This window comes from Arctopsyche grandis, chromosome 1 (genome assembly GCF_051622035.1).
Source record: "Arctopsyche grandis isolate Sample6627 chromosome 1, ASM5162203v2, whole genome shotgun sequence".
Classification (NCBI taxonomy): Eukaryota; Metazoa; Arthropoda; class Insecta; order Trichoptera; family Hydropsychidae; genus Arctopsyche; species Arctopsyche grandis.
In genome coordinates, this window is record NC_135355.1 from 17846629 (window position 1) to 17863552 (window position 16924).

Sequence of the window (16924 nt, forward strand, 5' to 3'; positions counted from 1 at the left end):
TTATATCAAAATATCGTCATCAGATACACATCTCTTAGCCAAATCTTAAATGAATAGGGCCAACCTTAACTTAACCTAACCTATCCTGACCCTTAAATAAATAGGCTGCTAAGATATGTTTTTTTTTTGTGAAAATATTGATGAAATAAACCAACACCTATTTATTTAAGGGTCAGGATAGGTTAGGTTAAGTTAAGGTTGGCCCTATTCATTTAAGATTGGGTTGTTAGGGTCGGTATGATTCAGTCTCAGTGTCGCCTGCTATTGAAAAAAAAACTTGCGAAAACTATTCGACAAATTTCGAACATGAGATCGTCATCGTTTTTATTTCCAAAATATTATAAGTTTTTTATATCCAAATTTAAATGAAGATCACTCACATTGATTAAGAATCAATGTAGCAGATATCAAGACTACCTACTTTGGTTTTAGTTTATAATATTAGTCGTGGATGTTATAACACGGATGTTTCAAATGTTATATGTATAATATATACTAGCTGTATTACCCGGCTTTGCTCGGTATTTGTAATATAATCCGTTTAAACATGACTATTCTAATAGTAAACATTTTATTAAATTTATTTGAATAGTTTGATTTTATATAATTTTTTTTATTAAATTGACTGTCACGAACAAACAAACATATATAGTAAGTCTCTTATAAAAAAATATATGCATGTCCCCGGCGTCTACGCCCCCTAGGGCTTCGCCCTCGGTGCCTACGCCCCCAGGAACTTCGAATCCTTTGAATGGGATAAAAGATAATTATTAGTTCGATGTCGTCACGGATTTCTACGAACGAAGGATACATATGTACATACATACATACTTACATACATATATACAAAGTCTCTTTCAAAATTATATATTAAATTTACGTTGGAATTCTCTATAAGTTTTCAATGAATTCCATAGTTACAATAATTTTAAATTGAAAATCCAATAGATTTGATAATGTAGTATGCACATAGCCGGGCTTATTGTAATATATCACAACGTGTAATTAATGTTCGATATAATTATTCGTCGAGAATGATGCGGTTTATTTGAATTTTTCAGATACGCAATCATAAGAATATGTACAGTTAAATTGTAAAAATTTACAACTAATGACACTAATTTTTATTGCTATCTATTTGTGAATGTTAGTTGATAGTTAATGTACACAACACATTATTTATCTTAATTAGTATTTTGAAATAAATTGATTTGTATTAGCCCTTTGAGTGTTGACTTATTTTCTGTTGACAGCCTGCCACGCTAAAAATCATTTAAAAATCCAATAGAAAACGGTTATAAAAATTGTAGCTAATCCAAACAAACCCTAGATAACTACCGCTGAGGATTTCAAGTTTTGTAAAGGTGTTTTAAGACTAATATCTCTTGCAACAATATAAAATAAACAAAAGAAGTCTATTAATTAATGTATTTTTCCAAAACTAGTTCCATCTTCTTCATTGTTGTTAAAATGCAATGCTCACAATCTTAATGCCAAACCACAATCTAAAATACTCGGCAGTTACGGATTTCCATCGGGAAATTCTGCTATGGTTACAAATTCAGAAATTCCGGTGTAAACCAGTCTTTATAAACATTGACACGGATTACACGACCCACGTTCAATGCATTTTTTTTAAACGCTAAGATTTAGCGGGTAGTATTCTCGTTTACTTTGTACATGCTCAAAATACAACGCCTATCGGCGTTTTTCAGGCTCATGGACTTGTTGGCAAAACGCCGATCGGCGATGGTCAGCATTCAAAGTGTTAATCCTTTATAATTTTCATTTAAATATATGTATTATATGGTAACACCACATATAAATACAATAATGATTACACTCTCAATATAACTATGAAAATCTATTATTTATTTTTGAACAATTTTTATATTAGTTTTGAAATTTTAATATTTTCACCTTTGCTATGAAACAATATTTATTCAAATATAAATTTAAATTTCATTTCTATGGGAATTAATTTAATTAATCGTTTTATTTCTTTGGTTGTAATTGTGAAACATACTTTTGTACTCATGCACTTTAACTGGGTATAAATAACTATTGGTGATATGGAATGGAATGCTCTGCTCTCTTTTGTGTTTTTTTTTTGTATGTTTGACTTGAACTACGGTTAAACATACTGGAATGTTGGGGGTAGACCAGACGGTACAAAGCAACAGTTAAAAACAACAAACAAAGCTCGAAATTGTACAGTTTATCAGTTTAAAATTAACTCGTTAATTTGAGTCCTCATCATTTTTCATGTTTATGTATGTACATAGGTATAATATTATATATCATTGTGCCTGAAAAAGAAAAAGATTTTCGATCAATGTCTTGCCAGTGATGACGTATGGATGCGAAACTTGGACATACATATAACGCTAGAATGCTACATAAGGTACTCAAAGGCACTTAGAGCAGTATGAAACGCGGTATGCTTGGCATAACGAGGATAGATAGAAAACGGAATACGTGGGTGAGAAATCTAACAAAGGTGGTTGATGTAATGGTGAGGGCTAAGATATTGAAATGCCAATGGGCGGGGGCGGGTTACGTAGCTAGAAGAACGAGAGAAAGAAGTGCTCAAATTGTACCCGAGTGAACGTAAAAAAAAACCATAGAGGAGATGGGTGGATGAAATCAGAAAAATGTGTGGGATGAGAGCTGCGTGTCGGAGAGGCCTTCATCCAGCAATGAATGGCGAATGACTGTAAATGATGTTTATTATATTTTATCCATATTAAATTTGCTTCGAATTTACCTTCCCGTTATGTGCATTGTATATCGCAAAACATTTATGAGGTCATAAAAGCTTAATAAAATTGCTTCTGTGTTTGTTCTTGAGGCATATTTATGGATCGTTTAAGCGCTTTTTAAGGACTAATGAAATCATTTTCATGCTCATGCATGTATGCTCGGGACATTGCCCCACTCCAGCGCGATTATCTTTTAACATTTATTTTATTGCATAAAGTATGTATATGGCAAGCGAATTCGTCATAGGTAGAATAGCGAACCGTTAATTAGAGTTCAAATTGTAGGTAATTCGAATTGTAACGGTTAATTACACTTTATGCTGGTGTTTCCCGGTTTACTTTACACATTCAGTATATTTTTCTATCTAAGTAATATGTACATATGTACACACAGAGTAAGTTATTGTTTTTTTTATTTTATTCACAGAATATCATATCTGCTTATGTGTATTTAAAAATACGTTGTTCTAATGATTTGAAAGCTAAATGTATATTTTGATCCAAGTTTTAAAGGAATTTTTTGTTTTATCTCTGTTTATGTATGTATAGGTACATATGTATATGTACATACATATATTGAAAGCATTCTGGCTTGTTGATACCCCGTTTTACGCAGGGGGGGAATGCTTGGTTATCTTTCGAGTTTACTTTTTTTTCTTTCTATATTTAAATCGTGATTATTTAGATCTTTTCGTTTGTAGTAATTGCCATACTTGGTAAATGTACACACAGCAACTAACCTAATGGGATCTAACCACCTATGCAAGTACATATGTTGTTATTATAAAAGTCAATGTTACATATAAAAATGTTTTGCTATTGTGACAAATGTTTGTTATTAAATGTATATGTGAAATAGTTTAGTATGTCATATTTAAATTGGCTTACTATAATAATAATAATTAGGTTTATAAAATCGAAACACGCCTATTTCTATTAGCTTTATTCGATACTAAGTAGCCTACACAGTACCCTAGTCTAAGTCTATATAACTCAATTACCGTGGGGTTAACGGAGATGTGAACTTTTACAATGAAGTCAATCACGTCTAATTGGACCTCGTCATATTGTCACACACGATGATGATGATGATGATATCCACTGCCATATGTTTATATTACACATTGATGAAGCAAACGCCTCGGTTTTCCGTTTTAAATATTTATCATCATATTAATAAACATTCAACATACTTGGTTTGTTTATTCGTCGACTAGTTTTGTATGTTAAATATTATTATTAGTGATCCTTCATGGTTTTTTCCATGAAGTTCAAAGTTGGCTCATCGTAATTCGTAATGTTAATAAATCGCTCTTGATATCTTGCCTTTTAGGATATAGAGATTATATGTTCACGATCTTTTTAAGTTTGGTACATATTGGAAGGAAGAACCTTTTAGATAAACTTCATGATATATTTGTATGCATAAGAAAAAATACTAGGTCAGAAAGCGTGAGTATTTTACGTGAAAAAAATATTGATTTCACATAAAAAGTTATGTATGAGTCGACTTTATTCCGGGCTACATGCCTACTCGCAAATGCTCTCAAATATTAATATTGTACATGTTTAAGAGTTCTGTCACTTTTTATGAGCGTAACTGTGGCCAGGGCAGTAGACATTTCTATACAGATACATAAATACACACGTGTGCTATATGTATTATTTGATTATCCTTTAATACCTTTGTTTATCAATGCGCACGTGTTCCTATTGAATCATTCAGACCGATTTACACAATTCTATATTCAAATGTAGTTTTCTTGCTGCTCTTTCGGTGAGGGGCTCATTCAGTGTTTGATTTAGATTCAATAATAAATAACATACATCTCTGGTAAATATGAAAAATCTTCACGTTATATGTACGGTTCCATGATCGTTGCGTTACCGTTTATCGAACATCAAATGCCAAGTCAAGTTTTTGACTTCATAATCATTTGAGTCGTTTGTTCATCATCCACTGTCGAATAAAGGCATCGAAAACACGCTTCCATTTAAATCTAATCCCACTTTTTTTTACTTCATACACCCATCTCATTTGTGGCTTTCCTTGCAATATTTTACTCGATCGGGTGTCGTCAAAGAGAGTCTCCCATTCATGTATGTATACTTTATTACTAGACAGCTGAGGATGATTAGGGCAATATTCTTTTGGTGCGTTATGACTAGAGGTAGGACCGGAAGCGTGCTTTTTCCAGGAAACGGGGCAAACTACAAAGCTAGAGTGCAAAAAAAGGTTCATCATAAAAATGAACAATTTTATTTAACGTTTTTTGACCATTGTGGCATTACAGGGAGAACCTAATGCGCCACAATGGCCTACATAATAAAATAATATAATAAAATAAGAGAAAACAAAAAATAAAATAAAAAATTAAAAGATAAAACAAAAAGCAAAAGCAAAAAATTAAGATACAAAAAATTAAAAAAAAAATACAGCATTTAACATAATCATAAAAAACTTTATAGTAATTAAAATTTAAATGAACGGCGCAAACTTGGTCCGCTCTTTAGTTATGAATAAGCTTCGGCGCGACAGTGCTATTTTCCAAGAACGAGGGTTTGCCTATTGTCAACCTACAAAGCTAGAGAGCAAAAGAAAGGTTAACAATAGTGAACCATTTTGCACCTTGAGCGCCGATCTCTGGTTATTACTGGCAATACACATTGATTAGGAACTTTTTTATTTAGTCAAATAGGTATTTTTTTTGGGATAATATTTTTGGCACGGTTGTAAAATAAATTACACGACAAATGTCAAAACGACATTTAATGTCAAATTACCAACTCTAAAATAGCTCGCACGCCAGAATCGGCGTTCGCTCGACAAATCAAACGTCAAACGGGTTGCCAGTAACAAAAATAAAATTGACGTTTCAGTGAAATCATAACCAGTTTTCAGTAAAAACCATTTTCACTGGGTATAGTTCAGTGAAATCATATCCAATTACATTTTCACTGGTCCCTATCATTGAAATTATAATTTTTGACAGTTGTATGATAGCGCGTCGCCCCGCTCCTGTCCATTCCCACTCTTCTCATGGTCCACACATCGTAATATCCATCCAAACACATCGTAATATCTTAGCAGCCAACACTTATTTATTTAAGGGTTAGGATTGACCCTATTAATTTATTTAACGCTGGATTTGCCGGGCGAACACCGATTTTGTCGTGCGAGCTATTTTAGAAAGGGGCACTCTTTTTATTTGTAGGGCGAAATGTTTTAGAGATGGGCATTCGCATATAATGTCGTGATAAATACCTAATTTGTCTGGAAATAGGGCTATTTGCCGGGTCGTTAAATGGTACCCTTTTTTTAATTTAAAAATAGCATTTATGCATTTCGTCACTTTCTTATCTGCCTTACTTCCGGACATGTCGTAGCTCTGCCCTAAATATATACATAGGTTAAGTTGGACTTTTACTTATCCCCTTGATTTAAAGATTTGAACATATTGCTTAGGTTTAATTTATTTAACACTAGCTGAACCCGGCATGCGTTGCAATGTCACAATAACGCATGAAATTTCCGTTGCGTTCCCGTTTCTAGTGATGTTTGGAGCTCAACTAACGTCTTTAAAGCCGTGTCGTCATAAACCAACCGGTGACGCGGTTACCAACGATCAGATTGACTACACAATGTCGCTTCAAACTCAGTAAAATCGTAATTACGAATATTATTATTAAGAGGTTTTCTTCACAGTAATCTTCCCAGACATGCATACAACAAATCCTGAAAGTTCCGTCGTAATCGGTTGAGTGGTTTAGGAGCCTATACGAGACAGACAGACGGACAGACAAACAAACAGACAATCAATTTTATATATGTGTATATAGATACTCAATTATCTCGTTCGTCTTCTCACACCCTCGTAGGACGCATCATCTTTAACCCACAATGTATGCATGCAACTGTTGGTCGCCTTACTAAATTGTCAGGTCTTCATTGACAAAGTAAACGCTTCTCCAGTGGTAATGCTTGCACTTGCAGCTATGGGTACGCGCACCACAGGTTTAGAGCCGACCGTTATCGGCAGGACAGACATGCAGGATCGCAACAGTGACGATTCGAGGATAGCTCGCGCATATTTTGTCGCCACGGGTGGGGTTGTGCACGCGTCTGTGGTACCCACACTCTTAAACATTTGGAGTGCTGTTGTGTCCAGCACCAGCAGCAGTCCTGGGCTGTCAGCAGTCACTGGCGCGTCGCCGACGTCAATGTCGCCGGCATCGCCACCACCATCATCAGAAGACTGTTGAGCAGCACCAGCAACCTGATACTTGCTGCCGTTCCGCTTACTCCGTCGTCATGGAGGCCCTCTGCAATGTAGTGGGATATTCGCGTAAGTCTCCCTCTCCTCTCTTCCCCGTCGGTGCTTGACTGAAACTCTACACCACTTTTCCGCGCTCGAGTGCCTCTCAAAAGTCCTGACGACCCACCTCAGGAGTGGCTTTTGTGGTTCTCTCTCAGTGTGCGATACGCTCGTTGGTCGTTTGTGTGACATCCTCTTCGGCATGGACGGTATGTGTCTATCGATGTGTTGACCTTGTTCTAATAAGTTTAACTTAAGACTAATTTGTCGCAATCCTGTAGAATTATCAGGTTAGGCTGAGCGCACGATAAACTTCTTTTCGAATATGCTTCTAAATCGTATCAGAATACTTGATAAAAGTATTAAATGGCGTATTCTGAAACCATTATGCATATGTACAGTACAAGGATAAGAAATCGACCGTGTGACGTTTTAAATATATATTTTTAAAACTTTTTTTAAATATACATTTTTTTTTTCAATTTAAACTCCCCATCGTTTGAGGATTTTTCTAGATATTATTCTCAAAATTTTAGATGTAATATATGATCCAATCTCCATACCGAAATATGTATTGTATGTTGAGTTTGTGTATGGCAGCAATTTGTAATTAATATTACAATGTAATTGACCGCAAACCTAGATTTGAACCAGATTGCATAAATTTATGTCATTCAAACGGAAAATATTTAAGTTTTTCATATTTTTCGATCAAAATTGAAGGTCTATGAATGCTTTCAAATTAGCTATTATCCATGTATGGCAAGTACATACATACTAGAATAGACTTCAGCTATTCGCCTACAATATGCTAATATAATCTGATACTACGTATATACTTAAGTTGGTCCACTGTAAGAAGATACTTAGGAAAAACGTACATGCTGTGTCTTACACCGTCTCTCTACCAATAGCATTTCATGCAGACAACATTGTACGCGGGGAATGCTATTGGTCGAGATGGGGTCTAAGGGACAGCATGTACGTTTTTCCTAAATATCTTCCTACAGCGAATGAACTATAAGTGGTTATTTTGTGGGAGATTACGGTAGACATATCGTATCATATACATAGATAGGTACATAGTATCTAAATAGTTTTCTTTCTATTACTTATAATCCTTATATTATTATTTTTAGTAAATCTACTTCATTTTGAGTTGACATGTTACTGTCAGCACTGGTTTACCGTATCTTATGTAGAAAACATTTAATCGTTTCCACGATAAAAATGAAATCGGAAGGTTAATAATTCCATATTATTTATAATAATATAAAAGTAATTAGTCGCTTGTTTCAACGCTTATCAGTCTATAGATTAGACATGGCGGTGAAATTTCTGAGATAGTTCTAAGACGCGTACGACATGGGGCGAAAATACACTGGATGGTATGGGAAGTCATGTGTCCTTGGTCGAGGTCGCACGTGTATGCATATCCATATGTAACCGAAAGGTTCTCCTACATTTCAAATATGGGATTCACCGTTATCCATCACTGTCAAGCAGGGATAAAATATCACCGAAAACACTATAGAGGGTGATTTTTGGGACTGTTTACCAAGAATATGGGCTAAGGGTGCTGCGTTTTTTTTGCATCTTTGAAAGTATCTAAAAAAACACGTACCACGTCCTACTCTGTGTGTTTTCGCCCATACTCATCTATAATGTGTCATTCGCTTTACGCATGCTTCTCTATTTTTTTTTCGCAATGACTTCTCATTATTCTTAGTATGTAATACATTCAGCGGCTCCCAACCTTATTTTGACTCGCGTACCACTTGGTAATACATTACGCTAAATTGTACAACCACATAAAAATGATTCTATTTCATGAAATTTGCTATCGCAAGTGTAATTATATAGTATTTGCATGGCATGGAATGTAAATACGCAATGGATCTGTTTTGTTAAGAAATTTTGTGGAAAAAAAGTTATTAGCGGAGTCACAATTATAATATGCTCAAAGTTTAATATATTTATCTACTATTTCATCATACTTCTATTATTGATAAATGGTTTTCATAAAACCACAAAATTACAAAACCGCTTAGCTGCCCAAAGCGCCTTAAGGCGCAAACAGCCGTATCTATTACACGCTCAGCGCGTCGGCTGGGCGTCTAAGCGGTTAAGTAAATCTCTTTGCAAAATAAATTTAGTAAGATTTTTGTGCTTGTTTCGAGGAACGTTTTTTTTTAATTCGGTTCAAATGATGTGAGATACTCCCTTAAGTATGGAGCTGCATTCAATCTATTTCTATATTTCGCTTTTATAAAACGGTATCAATTGCCGGATTTTCGATCATCACCTGTACATATTGACGTCGATTATGATTAATTATGATAATGTTTATTTATTATATAAAAAATATATCTATTTATGATTGTAAATCTGAATGATTTACATACATGTCCGCCATTAATGATTCTTGCATATCCGCCATTACTGATTTTTTTTCGCGTTCTACCAACCATCAACCGCGTACCACCAAGTGGTACGCGTACCATAGGCTGGGAACCGCTGTAATAAATAAATATAAAGATTAAATCCCGACTACTGCAAAAATAAAACAATGAAGTACATATAAATTTGTATTGCTCTTTTATATGTGGATACATCTGTTTTTAACTTAAACCGTTGTTTCTGTCACCATAACCCTTATGTAGCCCATTGGCATTGCAATTCCACTCGATATATGTAACAAATTGCTCAATTTGTAGCGCAATTAGTCGCTCGTAGACTTCGTGAAACGACTTGTCTGCTAACTGATAATGATAAATGTCTATTCATATTAGCACAACACGTGCCGGCAACTGCACTTAACCAAAAAGTACGGAAAGTATTCTTTGGTAACTTAGTAGTTAAAAAAACTCAATGATAGTTGCTTGTATTGAATATCTTCAAATTGAATTTGTCAAAATAGTTTTCTGATAGACAAGAGGTTTTCGGAAACAAATTTGAGTGATTTGTTACTCTAAATCGCTCACTATTAAAAATTTCGTAGCTAGCAACTTATTGCGTAGATTACTCTGTGAATGGTAGGGATTGCAATGTACCGTCAAATTTCATAAACTGGTAAACGGTAGATGATTTTTCCTACTACCGGTATTTACCGGTAAATGAAAAAAAAAATCGTGGATGTAACTGTGTGTGGTTACTTTCCCTAAAACATAAACCTAGATTGAATCACAAATGATTAAAAATAATTTTCATATAAACGCATTAAAGTAAATTCGTAATAAATTAATTTAATTTTTAACCAATTATACTTATTTATTTAAAGTTTGGACCGTTTGAAAGTTTCGATAAAAATTGAAATAATCGTCTGATCACATTTATTACGATTTGGTTGGTAGTATAACATTTCTCTGGTTGCCAGTGAATTTATCAATTTGAAATAGCCACATTTAATACTGAAAATATATAAATTCCAGACAACCTAATGCACAATGCGCCATTTGCATCGATTTTTAATGTAATATTATGCAATTATATGCTTGTATATGTACTTGATTTGCGATAAAATAGTTTCGGATAAATTTTAAAATATGCCAGTATTTACCGATATCGAAATTTTGACGATTTACCGATATACCGGTATTGCAATTCCTAGCGAATGGCCTCGTTAACCGTCATTTTCATCAATTTTAAATGTATATTGTGATAATTTGGTCTAATTTGGCTCTATATTTTTTAAATTTTCATGTATGCGTCCTGGTCGCTGTGGTTTGGCCGCTATCTACTTCCGCCCGATATATCCTGAACCGTCGATTTCGCGCGGACGTGCTTTACACCATCAGCGGTAAGTAAACTATAGGTACATACCATGGTGACACTCAATCGAGTGCCACTGCTCGAACGTGACACTTGCCTTATCGTATGTAAGTCCGTGTTGTCGTCGATACGTGACCGTGTATCCACTCTTGAGTCAGTGTTGTTTTCTGCTCGAGGATGGCACAGAACGGGATGGACTCGGACGTCCACAGCTTCAGGGGTAGGACCAGGCCAGTGTTGGCCAGGTACAGGCCGGTGGCCTCTCCGAAGGTCGGTATCCTGGAACGTGATGTTTCTAATCTCGTCTTCTTTGTCCGTAACGCAAATAGATCTCGAGTGCCGCATCCCGAATTCTTGTCTTGTCGGTAAACCATCGGACTGGTGAATGCGTGCAACATCCCTTTCAATATATATGTATGTATGTATATGGGTCGTGTCTGCAATCACGCACTGTCAATGGGATCTATGCACATGTGAATGTATGCATAATGTGACCATTTCTTTTTGTCCTCAAACCGGAACATCTAACAAATTTTACGTAATAGTATGTGTATTCAAGAAAACGCGTATCTTTTCATAGTTTTTATTTATTAATAAAAAGAACAGGAATGAAAAATATAAATATAAAAAAATTATCTTGTTCGAAATTTTTCTGATGAACAAATTTTCTTAAGTATTACTGGGTTTGCTTTTAAATAAGAATGAAATTCTTGGCAGGATTTCTTAATTTTCTTGGTTCCGTGGTTTGAAGCATCAGTTAATATAGTAACACAAGTGCATTCGTTGAGACGATCTTTTAATTCACCTATTACTATTGGCGTTAAAATATTTACAACAATAGCTTCTATTTTCGTACGAGCACATCAAAATTTTTGTTCAAACCATGTTTGAATTAACTTAGAAGCACAATCGTTAGAGCGAAAACTATGGTTCTCTTGTACCGTATGATAAGCCCAGGCGCCTTCCGCCGTAGCAACTTCGAAAGATCTGGAAGTTGGTGAATCCGTTTTTTTAAAAAAAAATCGGAATTTCTATGTTTTACTGATCCTAAGTGTTGTTCAATATCGCACTTTTTTTTAATTATTACCGTGTGTTGCTCTCTTTTTGAAAACGGGACATTTCGACGTCCCGAAGCTGGGCTTGGGGACAACGGGACAGGCTACCTAAAAACGGGACGGTCCCGTTCAAAACGGGACGTATGGTCACTTTATGTATGCATCTCCTGAGCTAGTTAGTACTCGAATGGTATGGTTTTTTTTCGTCGACAGTTGATTGCTTCATTTATGTCGATCTTATCTCTTGGCTTTTGGATTTTTTTATTTTATTTTTTTTGTTGAAAAAGTAGGTGTGCGATAACGTTATTGAAGTATGCGTACTTGCCGCTTTTTTGTATGTATTTATTCGGTTTTCTGAGAATAAAATCAGTCGTTTTCCGCCATTATGCATTTTTCTTGATTATTAACGTCGCATATTGATGATGTAATTATGATAATTTTAATATTTGTAAAAAAATGTTTGCCTGATGTAGACAGTATTATGCGTTTACATAATGTAGGCAAAATTATACAAACATATTACATTTAATCCATTGATTTTATATTTTTCTTAATTACGGTAGATTGTTTACGAGTATTTTATTGAAAATTTTCCGTTTGATCCGTTGTTTTTTTTCTGTTATTCAGTGCTATAGGAAGGAGGGGGGGGGGGGGTTCCAACTCGATTTTTTAATCCATATATATTTCTTTTTTGACATTCAGCAGATGTGGGCAGTTAATTATATATGTTAAGATTAAATTTTTGAACATAATTAATCTCGTGACGTCGTAAACTAGGCCGAATCAAATCGTATAGTATTCGCATTCAGTGGGTCCGAATTATTTATCATATTCAGTGCTTTAAAACCCAAAACAGTTTAATTTTGACATTCTGAATGAACTCAAATTTCCAATTTACCAGCAGACGAAACTTTCATTTTGACTCTCGCTCATAAAAAAATGACGGGACGCTTCAGAAAGACATCACAATTTCATGAGTAATCGATCAATTCTTTCTCAATTTGGAACGATGGATCGCTTTATGACGCGATTATACAAGTACGCTCATTTTTGTCGAAAATAAATTGCAGGTACTACATGCTATTGCAAGCACTTATGTACATATGTAGCGAGTGACACATTCGTGTAGTATCGAGTAACGTTTTATTTTTGCGATAACAGCGATAAAAATGATTAATTTATATTTTATAGTAAATATATACATATATACGTAAGTTCCGATAGCAGCATTGACTGTAAAATTTCGTATGCGTACATTACTATACTACTGTTACACGGATAAGTATCGAAGTGTTTCAATTTTCGTATATTCTAAACATACTTCTTTTTAAATATTAAACAATTGATCGAATGACAGTATCCTAAATTTCTAACGGGTCGTTTGACGTGTCGCGCCGACTTTGTTTTGCAGTTAATTTGGGTCAATTCTCGAGCCGTATACGGGATGGACAGGAATGCGACCGCATCAACACAGTTATGTCAGTCTGATTTGGCGTCACGTACGTGTCCTGTGTGACACACGAACGAATTCCTCAGTTTCGCTATTCTTTACCGTCTTTTAACTCATAATTTTTATCGTAAAGTGACGTTTCGTAAACATTGAAAAACTAATGCATAATCGGCGTGGAAACGAGACAGGGTGACGTACTAATTGGGGCGGTAGCTGTTTCACGTGTAAGTATTTTTATTACCGGAAGGGTAATTCTGATACGTTTCAATTTTAATTGCGGTCTTGGGGTGATCAGGTAGATGTCGATGGCTTGATGCACTGATATTGTCATTTTTTGAATTTGTATCGAATTTAATGTTTTTAGATGCTGGAGTAATTCCGGTTTATCCTTTCAAGGCAATTTAGGTGGTAATATCTGTGCACCGAGCCATCTATATGTACTATTCAAAGAGGCTCTCCCAATCACGAGTGTTAGTGGATATTAAATTCGTATTTTTTGTATGATATATCAGTGGCGTGCGGTGAAAAAATCTCCATATTTTTTATTGTCTGTTGGCCTTACGTGTTGCGCGAGCAGGATACAAGGGGACTCGGTATACGTCACCTAGTCTTCTTGTATCCTGCTCGCGCACACGCTACGAAGGCTGCAAGGCAAAAAAAAAACAGGTAGAATTTTAAGGCATCCTACTGATATATTACAGAAAATTGTCACAAGCCTAATTTTTAACGATATTTAGACATTCTGTATTATCTGGCTGCATCATTTTGCCATCTATCTTCAAATTGTGTAATCCATAAATTTTATTTTCTTTCATAGCATTAGCTTATTTCTTTCAAGTCTATTCATATTAGCACAACACAGACCGGCAACTGCACCTAACCAGCGAGTACGGAAAATTTTCTTTGGTACATTCTATATGCGCAATATGCGCCAATGGAATATATGAATGTGTCCATTTATAATGTACCAAAGTATACTTTCCGTACTTGCTGGTTAGGTGCAGTTTCCGGTTGGTGCTGTGCTAATATGAATAGACCTTTATTAGTAGACCTATAAAACTAAATATCGACCATAAATTACGGACGGGGTCATTTCCAAGTATCGAATTGATAACAGTAAATATAAGGAATTTATTTATCATAGAATATATTAATATGAAAAGTTATCTGAATTAGCTTAGTCTGTCCTTTGCTATTTTTTTTATTTATTATGTTTGTTTATCTTATATTTTCATATATTGTAGATAATGTTGTATTTATTTCAAAATGTTAACGTTTACTTCTAATTAAATTGATAACATTCGTGAATACCATTCGAGTCTGTCGATTAGTTTTTGAGTCTTAGCTCTACATACTTATGTTATTAGTAGAGGTAGGATAGTCACAGTGCTATCCATTGTTCCATTGTTGTAAATCCTTTGTAAAAAAGGTTCGGCAAACCTTTAACAATGCATTTACAACCTTTGAACAATACGCGGCAACTTCTGGGTCCGGTGACTAGTTATTAGTAACAATAACTTAATACCAGACTTAGGCGGCCAGGATGCTTTAGCCCACAAAAAATGGTTCACTATTGTCAATTACTATTGTCCTACAAAGCAAGCGAGCAAAAAAGGTTGACAATAGTGAATTTTTTTTGTGGTTTAAAGCATCCTAACCGCCTAAGTCTGGTTATTACTAGTCTTCGGCATGGAAGGTTATTTACTAAAAATGGTTCACTATTGTTGATTTCTTAGAAAAAACATGCTTTTTTGCTCTCATTTTGAATACTAATCGAGTGGCTTATTTATTAGTAATAGTAATAAGTTATTACTAATAAGTAGATATTTATATCTAATCGGTTATCCTTATTAGAAGATTAATAAATTTATTTTTATATTACTCCTAGTTCCAAGCCGAATCGTATAGAAACGGAGAGTTCATTTAATATTGGAATAAAATTTAATTTTGGTAATTTTATCTAATATTTTTATGGCGCAAATTTATTTCGATAGTTAAAATATACATAGTCGACAATGAGTTCATTTTAAATCATATAAAACATTTCGTTGTGCACAACTTTAAGGGGCTCCGTTATAAAGGTGTCCTCTTCTGCATACAAATATATTTTATTTTATTTATTTATTTATTTATTTATATATATTTTAGCTATCAAGCTAATTTAAAAAAAAATACATCTTAATTATTATACTTAACTCTAAAATTTATAATTAACTTATATGTACTGTCCCTCACAGAGGTGTCTCTTCGCACCTCGCAGGAATGCATCCATGTTTTTAGCAGACCTGACGCACTCGGGGAGGGCATTATACATGAGCACACCCCTGTGAAAAACACCCCCAGCCGTCTTATTCTTTCTTACTCTACTTACAACTAGTTTGTCCTTATTTCTAGTATAAAAACTATGTTTATCTCTATTCCTTATTATATAATCATCAAAATACTTAGGTAATAACTTATGATCTAACTTATAAACAAAAGACAATGTACTAATATTTAGACTAATTCTAATACTCATCCATCCTAATTCATCTAACATACTTCCAATACTCTTAAATCTACTCACATTCAAAATAGCTCTCATATGTCAACAATGACTGATTCAACCTACAGCACAGTTTGTCATACGATTTTGATGGTAATATTATATGCAAACACTGTACTTTCGTCTACGAATTCTGAATAGCTATAATAGACATACGCACAAATAGAATTTATTCAAATCATCGCCTTCGTAACCCTCTCTGTCTTGTTTGTGCTTTTGCGTATGACGATTGCAACTGTCTGAATCGAATCGCGTGGTTGAAGCCAATCAACGAAAACGAGCGATGTTAAATTGTCGCGTTTACAGTTGCGTTTTTCAATTTGCGTTAATCGGATACCAGTGTGCACTAAAATGTTACAAATTCAGTAATTTGAACTGCTTCGGCCGGAGGTCAGAGCCCTGTTACATTTTTAATGCTATTTATTATACTAAAAGTGACGTAGCTACCACATAGCAAAGTAATACTAAGCATGAGGGCCCAGCTTGACAGGGGGTCCAAATTTATGAATTTATACAATATATAAACTCAATATAATTTGGCATTGTCCAACTTAAAAATATCGAATGTAATAAAAAAATGACTAGAGTCACACACAATTTCAAATATTATTTTTATATTTGGAATTGTATCGTTGCAGACCATAAAAAGGTATTTGAGTTCAAGTCAGCTAATTTATGCCGTAACGTCATTATTAAAAAAAGACTATTGGAAATATATTCATAAGACTCGAAAGAAAATTTTGCAAGCCTTAAATCAAGAAAGACGAATTTTAAAAATCGGTCACCTTAAAATATATTTTTGTAGAATTATTATACTAATAGTTACGCAACTGCACCTAATATATAATTTCGAAAGAGGCTTTGTATGTAAGGTTTGGTTGATAGAATCCGTGACGTTCCGATTTCTGATTCCAATTTCAGTTTGGATCTGGATTCTTTTTTAAGTTCCGATTTCCTTATATATAAAAAAACACCATTCGTTGTGTGTGTAATTCATTTCTGATTGGATGTCGTTAAATATTATT

At 34.4% G+C, this 16924-nt stretch overlaps 1 protein-coding gene across 1 annotated transcript in view; it reads left to right on the forward strand.

Annotated features, from left to right (window-relative positions):
- The first annotated feature begins 10865 nt into the window (after positions 1-10865).
- pnut (septin 7-like protein pnut) overlaps positions 10866-16924 on the forward strand; it is a 57127-nt gene continuing 51068 nt past the window's right edge. Inside the window, exon 1 of the mRNA XM_077431075.1 lies at positions 10866-11119. Coding sequence (XP_077287201.1) covers positions 11027-11119 — 93 coding nt within the window. The 5' untranslated portion in view covers positions 10866-11026. The remainder of the gene's footprint in view (positions 11120-16924) is intronic.